Source organism: Lotus japonicus, chromosome 5 (genome assembly GCF_012489685.1).
Source record: "Lotus japonicus ecotype B-129 chromosome 5, LjGifu_v1.2".
Lineage (NCBI taxonomy): Eukaryota > Viridiplantae > Streptophyta > Magnoliopsida > Fabales > Fabaceae > Lotus > Lotus japonicus.
Window position 1 is genome coordinate 67,655,192 of NC_080045.1, and position 15,776 is coordinate 67,670,967.

At 36.3% G+C, this 15,776-nt stretch overlaps 1 protein-coding gene across 2 annotated transcripts in view; it reads left to right on the plus strand.

The window, feature by feature from the left end:
* Positions 1–3,153, plus strand: part of LOC130716627 (callose synthase 9) — a 38,434-nt gene extending 35,281 nt beyond the window's left edge. The window contains exons 50-53 of one of the 2 annotated variants that reach the window (XM_057566608.1): positions 577–696; positions 1,799–1,849; positions 1,939–2,121; positions 2,768–3,153. In XM_057566608.1, the coding sequence (XP_057422591.1) occupies positions 577–696; positions 1,799–1,849; positions 1,939–2,121; positions 2,768–3,004 (591 nt within the window). In that variant the 3' untranslated portion in view covers positions 3,005–3,153. Of the gene's footprint in view, positions 1–224; positions 412–576; positions 697–1,798; positions 1,850–1,938; positions 2,122–2,767 lie in introns of those variants that run through there. The other variant, XR_009012101.1, reaches the window with a different exon arrangement.
* The last annotated feature ends 12,623 nt before the right edge of the window (positions 3,154–15,776 follow it).

A 15,776-nucleotide genomic window follows, 5' to 3' on the forward strand; every position in this document is an offset into this window, starting at 1 on the left:
TCCCAAGAAATATCAAATAGGATGAGTTCAATGGCATACAGATTGTGAGAGCTTTCATAGGTTCTATTAGGATATGTGTGTTATTTGGTTAAGGTGACTTGTGTAAGCCGTTGGTTGTGGTTTCTTCAGCTATCGTGTCATAACTTGCTAGATACACAATCTAGTAAATTCAGTTACTGAATTAATTTGTGACTGACTTGATTATAACCTGCTTGAGAATTCAGCTATGCAACAATTAATTTGAAGCAATAAGACCAGGCTAGTCCTTGACCAACGTAGACATGCCCTCTTCCTCGAGGTGATAGTCTGGGTAGTAGGCAATTGAAGGAGCTGCAGCTTCTCTATTTTGAAGTGCATGAGCTGGGTCTGGGAGCCTGGGACGACTATGATTCATTATCGGGTTATTGTAAGGTGTTGTGGGCACTTCTTAATGAAAGTAATGGGCAATTACTACAAGTAGAAAAACCATTTAACACTCCACTCTCTTCCTTCCCCTTTATGTAACTCAGTTTTGGTTTCAACGTTTTTTGTCAAAAAATCTGAGTTCTAAATATTCATAAATTATTCTTTCTGCAGGCCCATATCAGGAGCTTCGGTTCAAGGATAGCAGAGACCATACTGAGTCTAAGATTTTTCATCTTTCAGTATGGTATTGTGTATAAACTGGATGTTAAAGGAACTGATACTTCATTGACGGTATTATATGCTGAATGTTTCTTTCTTGATTTCCTTTCTTGTATCCAACTGTTTCCATTAAAAACTGAATTTAGTTTGCATAATTTTACAACTCAGTTAGTAGATTCACTGCTTTTTGTTTTTTGGATGTCAACAGAAATTTATTTACTTTTGGTCTTTAATTTTTAATACTTGTTAGTTTTATAAGTTACATTCACACACGACAAAACCTTAAAGCCACTTAAGGTAATAGGTGTGTCATTTAACTTCTTTGAGTCAAACTAGTGTTACTCTAATAATGCTCAATGATAGAATTTGTTTACGAGGTATGTGAATATATATGAATTTGCATCTTTGATGAGTATTTGATTTACATATTTACTCTGTGTTATTTAAGCATAGGTGTGGGGGCTCCATGTCCATACCTAACTTTATTAAATTTTTTGGACTAGATACGACTGCCTGCCATGTTTGTGCAGTTGCTTTATATATATATATATATATATATATATATACTTATTGTAGTAGTTAGTGTAGTCTAGTTAGTATACATGACTAATAGACTAGGCAAAAAAAGATCATGAGGCCCTATATAATTCACGATCTACTCTGGTTGTGTTCTCTGTTTCCTGGTCCTGCACATGAACATCTTCATATGTAAAGGCCATATAACAGTTATGGGATCATGGTAGGAGGCTAACTATCAGGCATATGGTATTCAGGTTAAGTGATAATAGTGAGCAGGTTTTTCCATGAGCGCTGCCAAAAACGGCAACCCTAGGACATATGGTGAGAGTATCTACAAATAAATGAACTAGTTTAAGTCAGACAAGGGCAGTTTTCATAAGCAACTCATATCTGTGCTGAATGCCAACTTTGCATTGGGGACATGTATTTTGGACTCGGCGTGTCTAACTCTAAACTACAAGCTTCAGCTTGAGATTACATATCGACTTGAAATATCACTTAGTTGGCTATATGTTTAAACCATCCATACTTAGGTCGGAGTGGCTTGATTTGTTTCATTTTGACCAGTATGATTATGCAGATATTTTACATATTTACATGTACAGAATACGAACTGGTTAGTCAACTAACTGCTTATGTTTGGAATTTCTTTTAGGTTTATGCATTCTCGTGGATTGTGCTGGCTGGGCTTATAATTCTTTTCAAGGTGGAAAAATGTGCATCATGTGTGGTCTTAGATTACATGTGTGTTGATTATTTCATATCTTGACTCTATCGTGTATTCTTGCTCAATAGGTTTTCACATTTAGCCAGAAGATATCAGTCAATTTCCAGCTTCTGTTGCGTTTTGTACAAGGCCTCTCCCTTTTGTTGGCATTGGCTGGCTTAGTTGTTGCAGTTATATTGACCGATCTATCTGTGGCTGACATATTTGCTGCTATGTTAGCTTTCATTCCTACTGGATGGGGAATTTTGTCTGTGAGTTCTTCTTTCCTTTGATTGTACAGCTGTTTGTAGTTTAGTTTTATTTGTCCAAGTTTTGTTGCTTTTATCCGCATGGTGGCCTAGTTGGCAAACAGAGTTTAAGTTTGCTGTGTTTCTTCTTTTTATTTTCAGTTTATGTCTCTGTGTAATTATGAAAGTGCCACTTTTTAGCTGAATCTCAGGGATTTATGTAAGTAAACCCATTGGTTGAAAAACCAAATTGGACCACGTGATTCGATTGGAATAGTGATTAACTGGTCAAGTATCTTGTCCACTCAACCAAAAAATCAACTGATCTCATTATTAGTAAGATCTGTTCAAGCCAGTCAAAAACTGGTGATGAAGAATAAGTTTGAACTAGTCATTTTCTCACATTTACTCCTTTTTTTAGGAAAAACCAGGATATCTTGTCTCCTTTACATCATAATCTTTTCGTTAATGAAAATATTATTTCCATATGGATGTCAAATCTCATCCATTTAGACAATTTCTTTGTTTGACATCTAGAATCTGACACACTTGCAAACACTCTTAGGAGTTAGGATCAAAGTCCGAACACTATCCAATTTGCTGAACATGAGTTTGACTATGCGTACAATGGTCTTGATATTTTATTTGTATAATGATTGCCCTTGTATAGATTGCTGCTGCTTGGAAGCCTGTGATGAAGAGGCTGGGACTATGGAAATCCATTCGATCAATTGCTCGCCTGTATGATGCTGGCATGGGAATGCTCATATTTGTACCCATCGCATTCTTTTCTTGGTTTCCATTTGTATCAACATTCCAAACTCGCCTCATGTTTAACCAGGCTTTCAGCCGAGGGTTGGAAATTTCTCTGATCCTTGCTGGGAACAATCCCAACACTGGGATATAGTTGCACTTGCCTCATGATGTAGGTCCTAAATGAGATATAGTTGTAGGAAGCCTTGATTTTTTCTGTAACTTCAGATTTGTGAATAGTGTGTATCATCATTCTTATAGTGTATGACATTTAAACTTGGTGATGAACCATTGGATGACTCATTTGCCATTCCCTTAATTTGCATTATGCTCCCCCTCCAAACTTTTTGAAGTTCAGCCAAGGGCACTCACTGGACTGGCATCACAAGATATTCATAGTGCACTTGCTGATTTACAACACAATGTTTATGTTTATTAGATTTACTCATTTACAGCACCATGTTTAGCAGTTTTTCACCAAGAAGCCAGTTGAGCTAACCTTTGTATTTTGATCGATGGGGTGTAGTTTTGGAAACTAATTACTAAAGTAAATTTAAAGCGACTTGTTAGTTTGAGTGAATTTTATGTAGTGCTCACCTTAAGTGACATTTCTCTGATGGGAAATTGTCCATGTGGTTCTTTTAAAGAGTTGTGCGCCACACGTAAATTAGTCATTGCGATAATTGGAATAAGTTGTGTCTAATTAAAATATTTTAGATTATCTATTATACAAATATTTCTATATGTATTGTATGATTTTATGGTTCATCCAAGATCTCCCAGGATTTTTCATGGTGGCTTCTACCATGAAGCATCTCACATGTGATGTACCAATATATCACTCTAAATTACCTGCTGTAGCAAGAATTATAACCGGAAAATATAAGAATATAATATTTCTAAACTTGGTCCTGAAGATTAAGAAATAACCCTCCTTCCCTTTCTTTCTTCTCTCATTTCTCATGTCTGGTAGTCCAACTTCTCATTCCCCTTTCCAAAAATCAATCTTCTAGCCATTCTCTGTAAATGCCATTCACTTCAGATTGACTAAATATAACCAGAAACAAATTCTGAAAGAAACTTTAAAAAGTAGAGAACGACCAAAGCGTTGCAAAGGGTGAATTTTGTCATCACTAAAGCTTGATTGCATGATTGCAGACTAAGATTTCAAAAATGGATAATGAGATGCATTTTTTTTAATTTCTGGCATAAACATAGCAAGTAGTAAAGAGTCTAAAGGAAAATAAAGATAGAGAGAAAAAGGGCTGAAGTTAAGAACTAATGTAATTTTGGCAGCTACCCATTGAAAAAAGGAATTGAGCATATTCCAAATAATACCTTGTTTGTAAAAGTTCAAGCTACAAACAAGGCATTAAGATCGATCAGATCTGTGACGCGACACGGAGAGGAGAACGTGGCGAGAACATGGACAAGATCGATTCCTGAGACCGACGAGAACGATGACAAAGATCATCTGGAGTAGAAGACAAATGGTCCTGACCCTTCCATCAATGCTTCATTTCTTCCGCAACTTCAAGCACTCTGCCCTCAAAACAGTGGTGCTTCGAATCGAATTGCACTTGATACTGCTAGTCAGAACATATTTGACACATCTTACTATGCCAACTTGAGGAACAATCGTGGAATTTTGCAATCTGATCAAGCGCTTTGGAATGATGTTTTAACAAAAACCTTTGTACAGAGGTACTTGGGCTTAAGAGGCTTGACTGGATTAACATTTAATGTGAAATTTGGAAGATCAATGGTAAAAATGAGCAACATTAGGTTGAAGACAGGAAGTAATGGTGAAATTCGCAAGATAAGTTCTGCTATCAACTAACTAGCTAGTCAATTAGCATAACAAGATGCATGGCTTATGGCTAGTGTCTTACCAAAGTGGCTGACCGACACACTAATAAGATAAGACCACTTTGGTAAGACATTAGCCATAAGTCATGCATCTTGTTATGCTAATTGGCTATCTAGTTAGTTGATAGCAGAACATATCTTGCGAATTTCACCATCACTTCCTGTCTTCAACCCAATGTTGCTCATTTTAACCATTGATCTTCCAAATTCCACATTAAATGTTAATCCAGTCAAACCTCTTAAGCCCAAGTACCTTTGTACAAAGGTTTTTGTTGAAGCATCATTCCAAAGCGCTTGATCAAATTGCAAAATTCCACGATTGTTCCTTAAATTGGCATAGTAAGATGTGTCAAATCTGTTATGACTAGCAGTATCAAGTGCAATTCGATTCGAAGCATCACTATTTTGAGGGCAGAGTGCTTGAAGTTGTGGAAGAAATGAAGCATTGATGGAAGGGTCAAGACCATTTGAAGTGAAGTTGTACAATGTTACTGAAGAATCGACAAGCTGTAGTACCAATGGTATGTCCACCTATATACATATATATACATCCATAGATCAATATATAATTGTTAAATGAACTGCTCATAACTTTCATGTGACATTTTCTTTGCATAAAACTGAATGAATTTGGAATAAGATGCATCATGTTAATGTTAATTACCAACAAGAGTGATAAATAAGTCACACTTGCATAGTTATGAGTGAATAAATTACCAGAACAACAGAATCACGAGCAGCAATGGCGAGGATGTCAAAATAACAAAATTATGAAACCCTTCACCACTTCCTTCACGCACGGCTTCACCTCTGTTCACCCATTGTTCAATTGCTCCCTCCACCAAACCACCAAGCAGAAGCAGGTAAAACTTCTTAATCTCTATGAATCTGATTGTGCTGGAACTGTATCTCTGTGAGACTGTGATTGTGAATATCTCTGTGATTCGATTGTGCTGGCGTGGGTGGGTGAGGCCGTGACTCGATGGGGATCAAACACAGGGAATGAAATTCAGATCTTTTGAGCAATACCCATTTCACATCTCAGCTAGTAATCGAGCTTCAATGGCGAAAATTTGGATTTTGCTGGTGTTTGTGATTGTGGGCATTATTGGCACTAGTGAAGGTGCAAGGAAAGCAAGGCACCATGGAGGGTTCACACTCTTTTCTCGTGGCCGCGTGGGTGAGTGAGAGGGGGGAGTCAGAAAGTGAGAGGCAGAGAGAGGCTTGAGTGAGGCCGTGTGTGAATTGTGATGATGTAGTGATGTGAGTGTAAAAAGTGAGTAAAAAGTGAGTGAGGCTTGAGACTTGTGGCATTAAAGATGAGATTGCCACTTGCCCTTGGCTGTATTCAAGAGTGAGTGAGGTTGCCACTTGCCCTTGGCTTTATTCAAGAGTGAAAAAATGAGAGAGAGTGAGTCTGAAAATGTCTGATAGTGTGAGTGAGAGTGAGAAGAAAGAAAAGGGAAAATGGAATGTGCATAAGTGTATTGATGAGTGGTTCAATGACTTGATGATATGTTACAGCGGGAGATATTCAAGTCACTTAATAATGTTGATATTCTTCAAACATTTACCGCAAAGACGATTCGGAGAGGGCATCTGCCTCATGGTTTTCTAAAAACTTAGCACACTATTGGTATGCTACATTTTTTCTTATCTTGTATTGTCCTCTTGGACTTGTCTTTTTCTTATCTTGTATTGTCTAATGAAATGGAACTCAAATTAGCTATACTTTAGTTGGTAAAATGATGAGTTTTTTTATTTTGATTTATAGCTATTTATATATATATTGTGGCGTGTGAATTTGCGGTTTTAAAATGTGCCCAAACTTCTTAAATTTTCTGGTTCCTCCACTGCGTGCAAATACAAATGAGATCATTTTGATGAGTATATTTTTTCAATTACCATACATCTAGATGAGACCATTTTAGTTAGTTCTCCAATCCATCAGTTGTATGGAGGAAAACTAGTTTTGGTTGATATGGTTGGAACTTTCGGTAATTATCTTATGTCTAATATACTGTGTGAATAAAGCATCTCTAGGTCCTTATCATAAAGAGAAGGATGAACATTAATTAATGATGTTTTTTTTTATAAGCTATTAATGATGGTGAAATGTGGTTAATTAGCAGATATAGTGTTGAACATTGCAATCAAACTGACATGAGCATTCTAAGAGCAATTAATAGGACAGATGTTTTTGGATTAGCAATTAATGGCAACAATGTTCTTTGAGCTGAAAGAGGTGATCGTCGATCTTAATATGAAAAATTATCAAGTGAACTTGAAATATTTTAACTCGAATAATAAGCTATAATTTTAATATCGTAAAATTTTATTTAGTAAATTTAAATTTATTCATCTTTGGTTAAAGTTATTTCCCACTATTATGCTTTCTCCACTAAATTTTACTACTATCAAAATAGATCAAAAAGCATATTTAAAAAATATTTTTCAAATAATACACACATATGATATAGTTATTAGTATATACTTTATAGAGACATTTTTTAATTTTCAAATAATTTTTTCTTAATGATTTTTATTAATAAATATTATTTTTACTTAATTAATCTAATTTTCTAATACTGTTTACATATAAATATATTTCTTTGTTTTTTAAAAAAGATTTAAATTTTTCTCAATTTATTATTAATAATTAAAATTATAACTAATTTTAATTAACAAATTATTTTTTATAAGAAACTCAAAAGTTGATAATAAATTATTTTTAAATTATGACTTTGTAGTCTTTCTTAATGTGTCTAATGATCTTATTGCTAATGTGATTAATACTATTTTTTCAAGTCTCCTTCACATATGTATATAGATAGATGGAGAGTTGAATGAAGTTGGTGGGATCCAGATTTGTATGTTTTTTTAACCCATATTTGTTTTCCTAAATGAGAGAAAGTTGAAAGGTTTTTTTTTGGATTTGTTTTTAATGAGGATGGTGAGAATTTGGGTGTGACAATTTTAAGGGGTTGGGTTTTGGGTGAAAAAGAAGATGATGAGGTGATTCATAAGTAATGAATGGATGAATTTCTGGATTTGAGTTGTGGTACCCAGATCTGCAAGGTGTTGGGTTCTCGGTGGAAAAAGAAGAATAAAAATTCATGGGAATAGATGGATGAATTTCTGGGGGAAGAAGATGAAGAGGAACAAGATGAAGATTAAAAAACTAATAAATCGTTAATTAAAACTATCTAATTAATTTTCTTTTTTTTCCTGAAGGGTGATAGCAGGTAAAAAACAAGGGTCTAAAATTGGACCCCAAAAAATAGGGGTCCATATTAGCGGGATCCAATTTAATATTACAAGTTTTCTAATTCATGCATGTTATTTCTCCTACGTGGTATTTCAGTCCAGGGTTATGTATATGCTCTCAGCCTCTCACATAAAAAGTTTAAATCAATATTTTTTTGTTATGTACTAAAGAAAAGAGAAAAATAAAGCAGAAACTAATTTTAAGTCTCATCAAAATATAACAATACATTATAAAAAAAACATAATATTTCATAAAGCCTTTTATTAAACTTCCTTTAGGTAAATATTTTTGTCATATTACATTTTCTTTTGGGTTACAAGAGGAAAATTGTCATATTACATTTAACAATAATAACTGAGTGCTTAAAAATTCTGATTTTTATATAGAACATTATAAAAATATTTAACCTGATTTTCCTCCTTGAAAAATACGTCTATTTTGTATTTTATTAAAAATAAAAACCCATTTACATAATTTAGAAAATTGTATAAAATACGTTTCAATTTTTTTTAAATACATGCATCAAATTGTTTTTGTTTTCCAAAATGTTTATTTTATTTAAATGATTTTATATTTCATAGTATATAATATCTTATTAATTTAGTATTTCATAACTAAAAAGATATTAATATTTTTTGTGGTAAAAGGATATTAATATGAATTCTCATTATGTGAATTTAATTTTCTTTACTCAAATAATAATTACTCCCTCCGTTCCAAAATATAGGTTGTTTTAGGTTGTGCACATTGTTTAAGAGCTTATTAATTGATAATTTTTTTTGATTAAAATACCCCTATTTAAAGTTGTGTTATATTAAGGAGAGAGAAATGTTATTATTGGTTAAGTGGATAGTGAGAGTTGTGATAGGTGAAAATTGAAGGTGGTAATTAAGACATATAATATTAAATAAGGGTATATAAGGAAGAAATAGAGAAAGAGTGCATTAGTTTTGCAAAACAACTTATATTTTGGAATATAGTAAAAATTCTAAAACAACTTACATTTTGGAACGGATGGAGTAATTAAGATTATCATTAAATACATTTATGACTTTCCAAGTCAAATGATAACAAACTACTAATATTATTTTTTCAACACAAAATAACTTAAATATTAATTTATTAAGATTATTCTTAAATGCATTTATGATTTTTCCAAATCAAATATATGTACCATTACTATACCAAATTTCCTTTAAAAAAATAATTACACCAAACCCCCTATATATATGTGTGTACGAGTGAGTGCTAATGGCTAAGTTAGAAAATAAGAAAAGCAATATCGACCCGTGAAAAGATAACAAACAAGATGTATGTTTCGCTTCATTTTACCCTATTGCTTTTTTTTTGTAGTGTGTCTGTTCAATGGTTCAACATTTGCAGACTCTATAAATTCTGAAACTGCGCCTAAGCTTCAATCACAGCCAAAAATCAACATGAGCACTATTTCCATTAGCAATGATATGCCCCCTGGCTCAACTCCATTGACATTGAATTACGATAATAAAGGTCCGATTAAATTGAAACAAGGAGATACTTTCACAATATTAGCACCAGATGTTGATGTTAAAGCTGGCCAACTGTTTTGGAACACTTCTTGCATATTTTTCTCTGCCTCTAATCCTTACTATGAAGGAAGCTATTTGGGCTACTATTGGTCAGTGAGAATTGATGGTTTGTATCACAGCCCGGATAAAGGGAGGAGCTGGAAGAAAATGCAAGTTTGGGAGTTTTGTAAATAAAAGCTTCACTTATATGGCTTAAATAATATATCTTCATGAATGATTCATGCAGTTTTACTCTTTGTTTATTGGTGTTTAAAGCTTGTTTACTTTGATCACATTTCGTTTTCATAAGAAAATATAAACTATTTTCCCATTGGCTCAAGTCCAGTGGCTTTCAATTACAAGGGCGAAGGTTGGACTGATATTGGAGAATGCGAGGTTTTCACAAGAGTAGCCAATTTAAAACCTAAATAAGGTCAATTTAGAATGAAACCATCTAAACTAAGATTGTGTTTGTTTCAGATTTTTTAACTAAAAAACCACTTGTTAATTTAGAATTAGTTTTTTAATTAAAAATTATTTTTTAAACTTAATATGTTTGTTTCAGATTTTTAAAAAATAATAAGGTTTAATATGTTTGACTCTCGTGCGATTTAGACCCTAACGTTTTAAAATGTGTATTTATCTCCTAAACTTACTAAAATGTGCAAAACAACCCGTGTGTTGACTTTTCTTTTAAGTTTTAGTAGACTTTATCACATAACATCAATTTTTCCAAAAATGTCCCTTCAAAATTATCCTCCTTATTCCCTAATCCTTTCATTTAAAACGTTATAGAATTTTTTAGTAAATCAAATTAAAACACATATTTAAAATTATTTTTATCAGCCATAAAATAAATAAACATTTACAAAATACTATTGTTAAATAATGCATACGTTGAAGAAAGGGTGAAATTGGATTTCCATTGAAGTAAAATAAAGCTTTTAAAAAAAAAATTCACTGTGAATGCCCATATTTATATATAAAAAGAAATTTTGAACTTCAAAAATTTAAAAATATTTTTAAGTAATATAATAACCAATTTAACGTTTTTTTTAACATACCCAATTTAACGTTAAACATTAAAATATCTTATAATAAATATTAACAAGTACCGTGAAAAAAATATTACCAACTATATTTTACTACAATTGCAAGTCCAATATCACTCTTATATATTGTGTTGAGATACCCAACTCAACCTGCTGGAGGGCAGGTTGGCCTGCCAAACCCGCCCAAAGCTGTAAAAAATCACAAGAAAAAATGCATTTTTCTTCAAAAAAAAAAAAAAGATGGCCCATCCTAATCTTACGTCAGCCCCACAGGCTGGTGAGTTGAATTACCCAACCCACCCATCCCCCGACACGCAAATTGGTTGATCCGCTGGGTCGAACCCACTTTGACATCTCTCCCCCCAACCGCCACCACCACCACCACCTACCGATCTTCAGTGGTTGAATTGCTGGTTACTTTTGACATGTTTTCACTATTACCCTTTTTCACATATATAGTTCACTTTTCCATTGGACATGGATATCTTTTACTAACTACTTTTTCGTAGGACTTTATATGTGTCTTGCTGCATGGAACGTGCACGTTGTTGAATAATTTGTAACTCTTGTCATATTATTCATATTTGATAACATAGGACTTCTTGATGTGGTGTTACTCTAAAATGTTACCTATACACTTGCCAGTATTAATTTGGCTATCTGATGGTGCTGTGATCACATGAGGAAGTGAGGTCTGCTGGAGGAAAAGGGAAGGGTCTTCCACAATCACTCCTCGCACTTGCTCGTGTTCTTTCATGCACCGCAACAAAGGGTGAAAATAAAGTCTTATTTTCTTTAATGCAATAATAGCTACAATTTTTCCTACCCAAAGAAATTGCATCACTTGTTAAATAAGCTATACCTAACAGTTTTCACTTCTGGATTGTTTTTACTGATCAAATATCAGATTTCAACGATTTGATCGTGGAAGCTGCACAATTTTTTTTGAAGGATTACTATTCTTCTTTCTTCATCTCCTACGGCGACCTTGAAAGTCTGTTTCTTTTGAATTTCCAAACTTTTTTGTTTCTTTCATCTCATTACAGTCACTATCATTTCATTCAGCAACAACATGAAGTATGATTATTGGATTCCATTTGGAACTAGCAGGAACTAACAAGAAGCACAACATAAGGTTTTCTATCACTATGTCTTCTCTCATTCCAGTCTTACAATTTTAACTTTTCCAGAATAACCTTTTCTTCACACTAAATAAATACCGTGTTTGTTGATCTAGAGAAAGAAAGCTTATAATAAAAAAAATTTTAGGGCAATGAGTGAGAGCACTGCGAGTAAGGGGGCATCGCCGGAGGAACTCGATAATCTCCGGCGGAGCACTTTCAAGGCAAAGCAACAACAACAGCAATCGGGACGTCAACATACAACTCCAGCACAGACTAGAAAGCTAAGATCCTATAAGGATATATGTGCTGGTATCAATGGCAATAATCAGAACGAGGAAGAGGAGGAAGATGACTATATCGACAACTCAGGGTCTGATGCTGATGAGGACGTTGATGATGAAGAGGAGGGGGATGAGGATATGGAGGAGAATGTTCAACAAGATCCTCTCTGCCCGGTGATCAAGGTTACCAAGCAGGAGATGAAAGAAGCTTGTAAACCATGGAGGAAAGCGATCATTGTCAAACTCTTGGGCAAGAAGCTGGGGCTTAGCCTCCTTAGGGTTCGCTTGGAGCGCCTCTGGCAGCCAATGGGTGAAATGGAGGTCATTGATCTGGACCTTGAATTCTATATCATTCGCTTCAACAACGATGCAGATTATGCTCATGTTTTCAATGGTGGTCCATGGGTTATCATGGGCCACTATCTGATCATTCAACAGTGGCAGCCAGGGTTTGTACCGGAGGATGGGATCCCAGGTAAAGTTGTTGTTTGGGTTCGTATTCCAAAGTTCCCTGTGGAGCTCTATGGCAAACGGTTTCTGTGGAGAATTGGTAACCACTTGGGACGCATGGTGCGAATTGATGATCATACAATGAAAGTGGCTAAGGATGGTGGTAATTCAAATGTTGGCACGGAGCGCTGCAGGTTTGCAAGGATTTGCGTGGAGGTTGATCTTCGGAAAGCACTGCTTGCAAAATTCACCATGAATGATCAAACCTACAAAGTCGAATATGAAGGCTTGAATATGATTTGCTTCCACTGTGGAAGGTTCGGTCACCGTCAGGAGAATTGCCCGCTCTCTACCTTGCCCCTGGGTGTGGAGGCTGCTCAGGGCAAAAGTACGACAGCCCAGCCGCCGTCCCCGGCGTCGACGGAAGCTCAGCCGTTTGGTGAATGGATGATCGTGAGGTGGGAGAAAAGGAAAGGCGGGATTCAGGCAAAATTGAAGGGGCCCATTAATGCTTCCAATTCGAATTTGAATAATGGGTCCAGGTTCAATGCTCTGCGTAATCAAGGGGAAACCAGTAAAAGCAATGAAGTGATAAATATGGAAGTTATTAATGAGGTGATTGCACTTAATGATGAACCAGTAATGGTAGGTGGGCCAACCATAATCATAGGCAAGAGGGATATTCCAAGTCAGAATCTGTTACAAAATGAGGAAAATATCAAGACAATTATTGCTCCTCAGATTGTGGAAGTGGTTAATTCACCAATTAATGTGATGAATACTATGCTAGAATCTAATGTGATTTCAGTGTTAAAGGTACCGAAAGTGAATGAGATGAAAGAGGGGTCTACATGTGGAATTAACAATACAAGCTCAATTCACAATGACGCTGCCAAGTCAGTTCAGTTGTTAAAAAAAGTTGCACGTGGGAAGGGTTCTATCAACAAAAATAGCAAACATGTCTCCCCTAGTACTGTTCGACCAGTAGTCCTTCGAGGCATCCTTGGAAAGGACTCAAATAATCCCACTCCTTTGTTTGAAGATAAAATTCTTGCTACTGGCCTTGATAATTTGGACGTTGGGTACAAGGATGATGTCAATGAGGTTCGGCGGGAAAGAGATAGGAGCTTGTCTCCAGGCTCCTCCAAAAGATCAGCTTAGTGCTGTTGGTTTCGTTCTCTCTTATTTCAGTGTTTATGATGATAAATTTCTTATGTTGGAATGTTAGAGGTGCTGGTGCTAAAGGTTTTACTTTGTTAATGAAGGACCTTATTAGTAGACATTCTATCTCTTGTGTTGCCCTCTTTGAAACTAGGGTAAGTGGTGCTAAGGTAGTGGCTATTGCTAGGGAGCTTGGTTTCCAGGGAATCCATGTGGAGGATGCTGTTGGTTTTTCTGGTGGTATTTGGCTCCTCTGGGACTCCAATGTGCTTAGCTTGGATATTATTTCCTCTCACCGTCAATTTGTTCATGCTAGAGTTTCATTCTTGGAAACTTCTGAGGTGGCTTTGGCTACCTTTGTTTATGGCAGCCCTCAACCTAGCATGAGGAATGTTCTGTGGGAGAGTCTTGTGTCTCTAGCTCCAGGCTCAGATGTCCCTTTGTTGGTTATTGGCGATTTCAATGCTTACCAGGAGGCTTCAGACAAGTTTGGTGGTGCAGGTTTGAATCTCCATTCCATGCAACAGTTTAATAATTGTCTCTTATCTTGTGGCTTAACAGATATGGGATTCAAAGGCCCGCCGTTTACTTGGGAGGGACGAGGGGTAAAGGAGAGGATTGATAGAGGAGTTTGTAACCCACAATGGCTCCATACCTTCCCTGAATCCGTTGTTCTCCATCTTCCCCAGCTTAAGTCTAACCACAAGCCTCTTTTGCTAGCTGTGTCAGGCATTGTGGAGCATCGAGTCTTTTCCCGTCCTTTCCGTTTTCAGGCTGGCTGGCTCACCCACGAGGACTTCCCCAGGCTTATGGCGGATTCTTGGGACCCAGGTGAGGATTGGATTGCTAATGCATCGAAATTCAGGGACGCGGCTACCACTTGGAATGATGATGTCTTCGGCCAAATCTTTCATAGGAAGCGGCGTATCATGAAACGTTTGGAGGGTGTGAACAATCGGCTGAATATGGTTTTTGATCAGGGTTTAGATAAATTGCAAAAAAAGCTCTGGCAGGAATATAATACAGTACTTCTTCAGGAGGAGTTGTTTTGGGCTCAAAAATCTAGATGTCTTTGGCTCAAGTTTGGAGATAGGAATTCAAAGTTTTTCCATACAGCTACCATAATCCGGCGCAAAAGGAATAAAAGTGAAGCTCTTATTGGGGATGATGGCACTTTGTTGACTGACTTTGATGTGCTCCAGGACTTTACAGTTAACTTTTTCCGCCAAAGTTATCTGGATGATGGTGATGGGAATCCTCTCTCCACTGTTTGCTCGTTTCCGGTTATTCAGGAGAGGATAATGAACTCTATTCATGTTGGTTTCTGTGGTGCTGAAATTAAAGATGCAATCTTTAGCATGGGCCCCTTGAAGGCTCCTGGCCCTGATGGTCTTCAGGCGGTGTTTTTCCAATCCCAATGGGATCAAGTGGGAGGCTCAGTAACCAGGTTTGTCTCTGATTGTTTTGAGGACCCCTCCCTGATTAGTGCAGTGAATGATACTCTCTTGGTTCTTGTTCCCAAAGTTGATGCTCCCGACCGCCTTACTTAGTATAGGTCCATCTCTCTTTGTAATGTGATTTATAAAACAATCACTAAAATCATTACAAATAGATTGAAGAAGGCTATGGGTGACCTAGTATCCCCAAACCAATGTAGCTTTGTTCCTGGCAGACATAGTTCAGATAATATTGTTATTGCCCAAGAGGTTTTCCATTCCATGCGCTACTTGAAACGGAAACTTGGGTGGATTGCGATTAAGGTTGACTTGGAGAAAGCTTATGATAGACTGAAATGGTCCTTCTTGCATGAAACCCTCCAACAGGTTGGGCTAGGAGACCATTTATGCAGTTTGATTATGACTTGTGTTTCCTCTTGCAGGTTTCAAGTTGCCTTTAATGGGGGAAGATCACCTTCTTTCACCCCTCAACGAGGTTTGAGACAAGGAGACCCTCTCTCCCCCTATCTTTTTGTTCTTTGTATGGAACGGCTGGCCCATAGTATTGGTGATGCAGTTAATGCAGGAGCTTGGAGGCCCATTAAGCTCTCAAGGAATGGACCACCTATCTCTCATCTTTTCTTCGCAGACGACCTCCTTCTTTTTGGGGAAGCATCGGTGGACTAGATGGAGTGCATTATGGGTTGTCTGAATGGTTTCTGTAGTGCTTCAGGTATG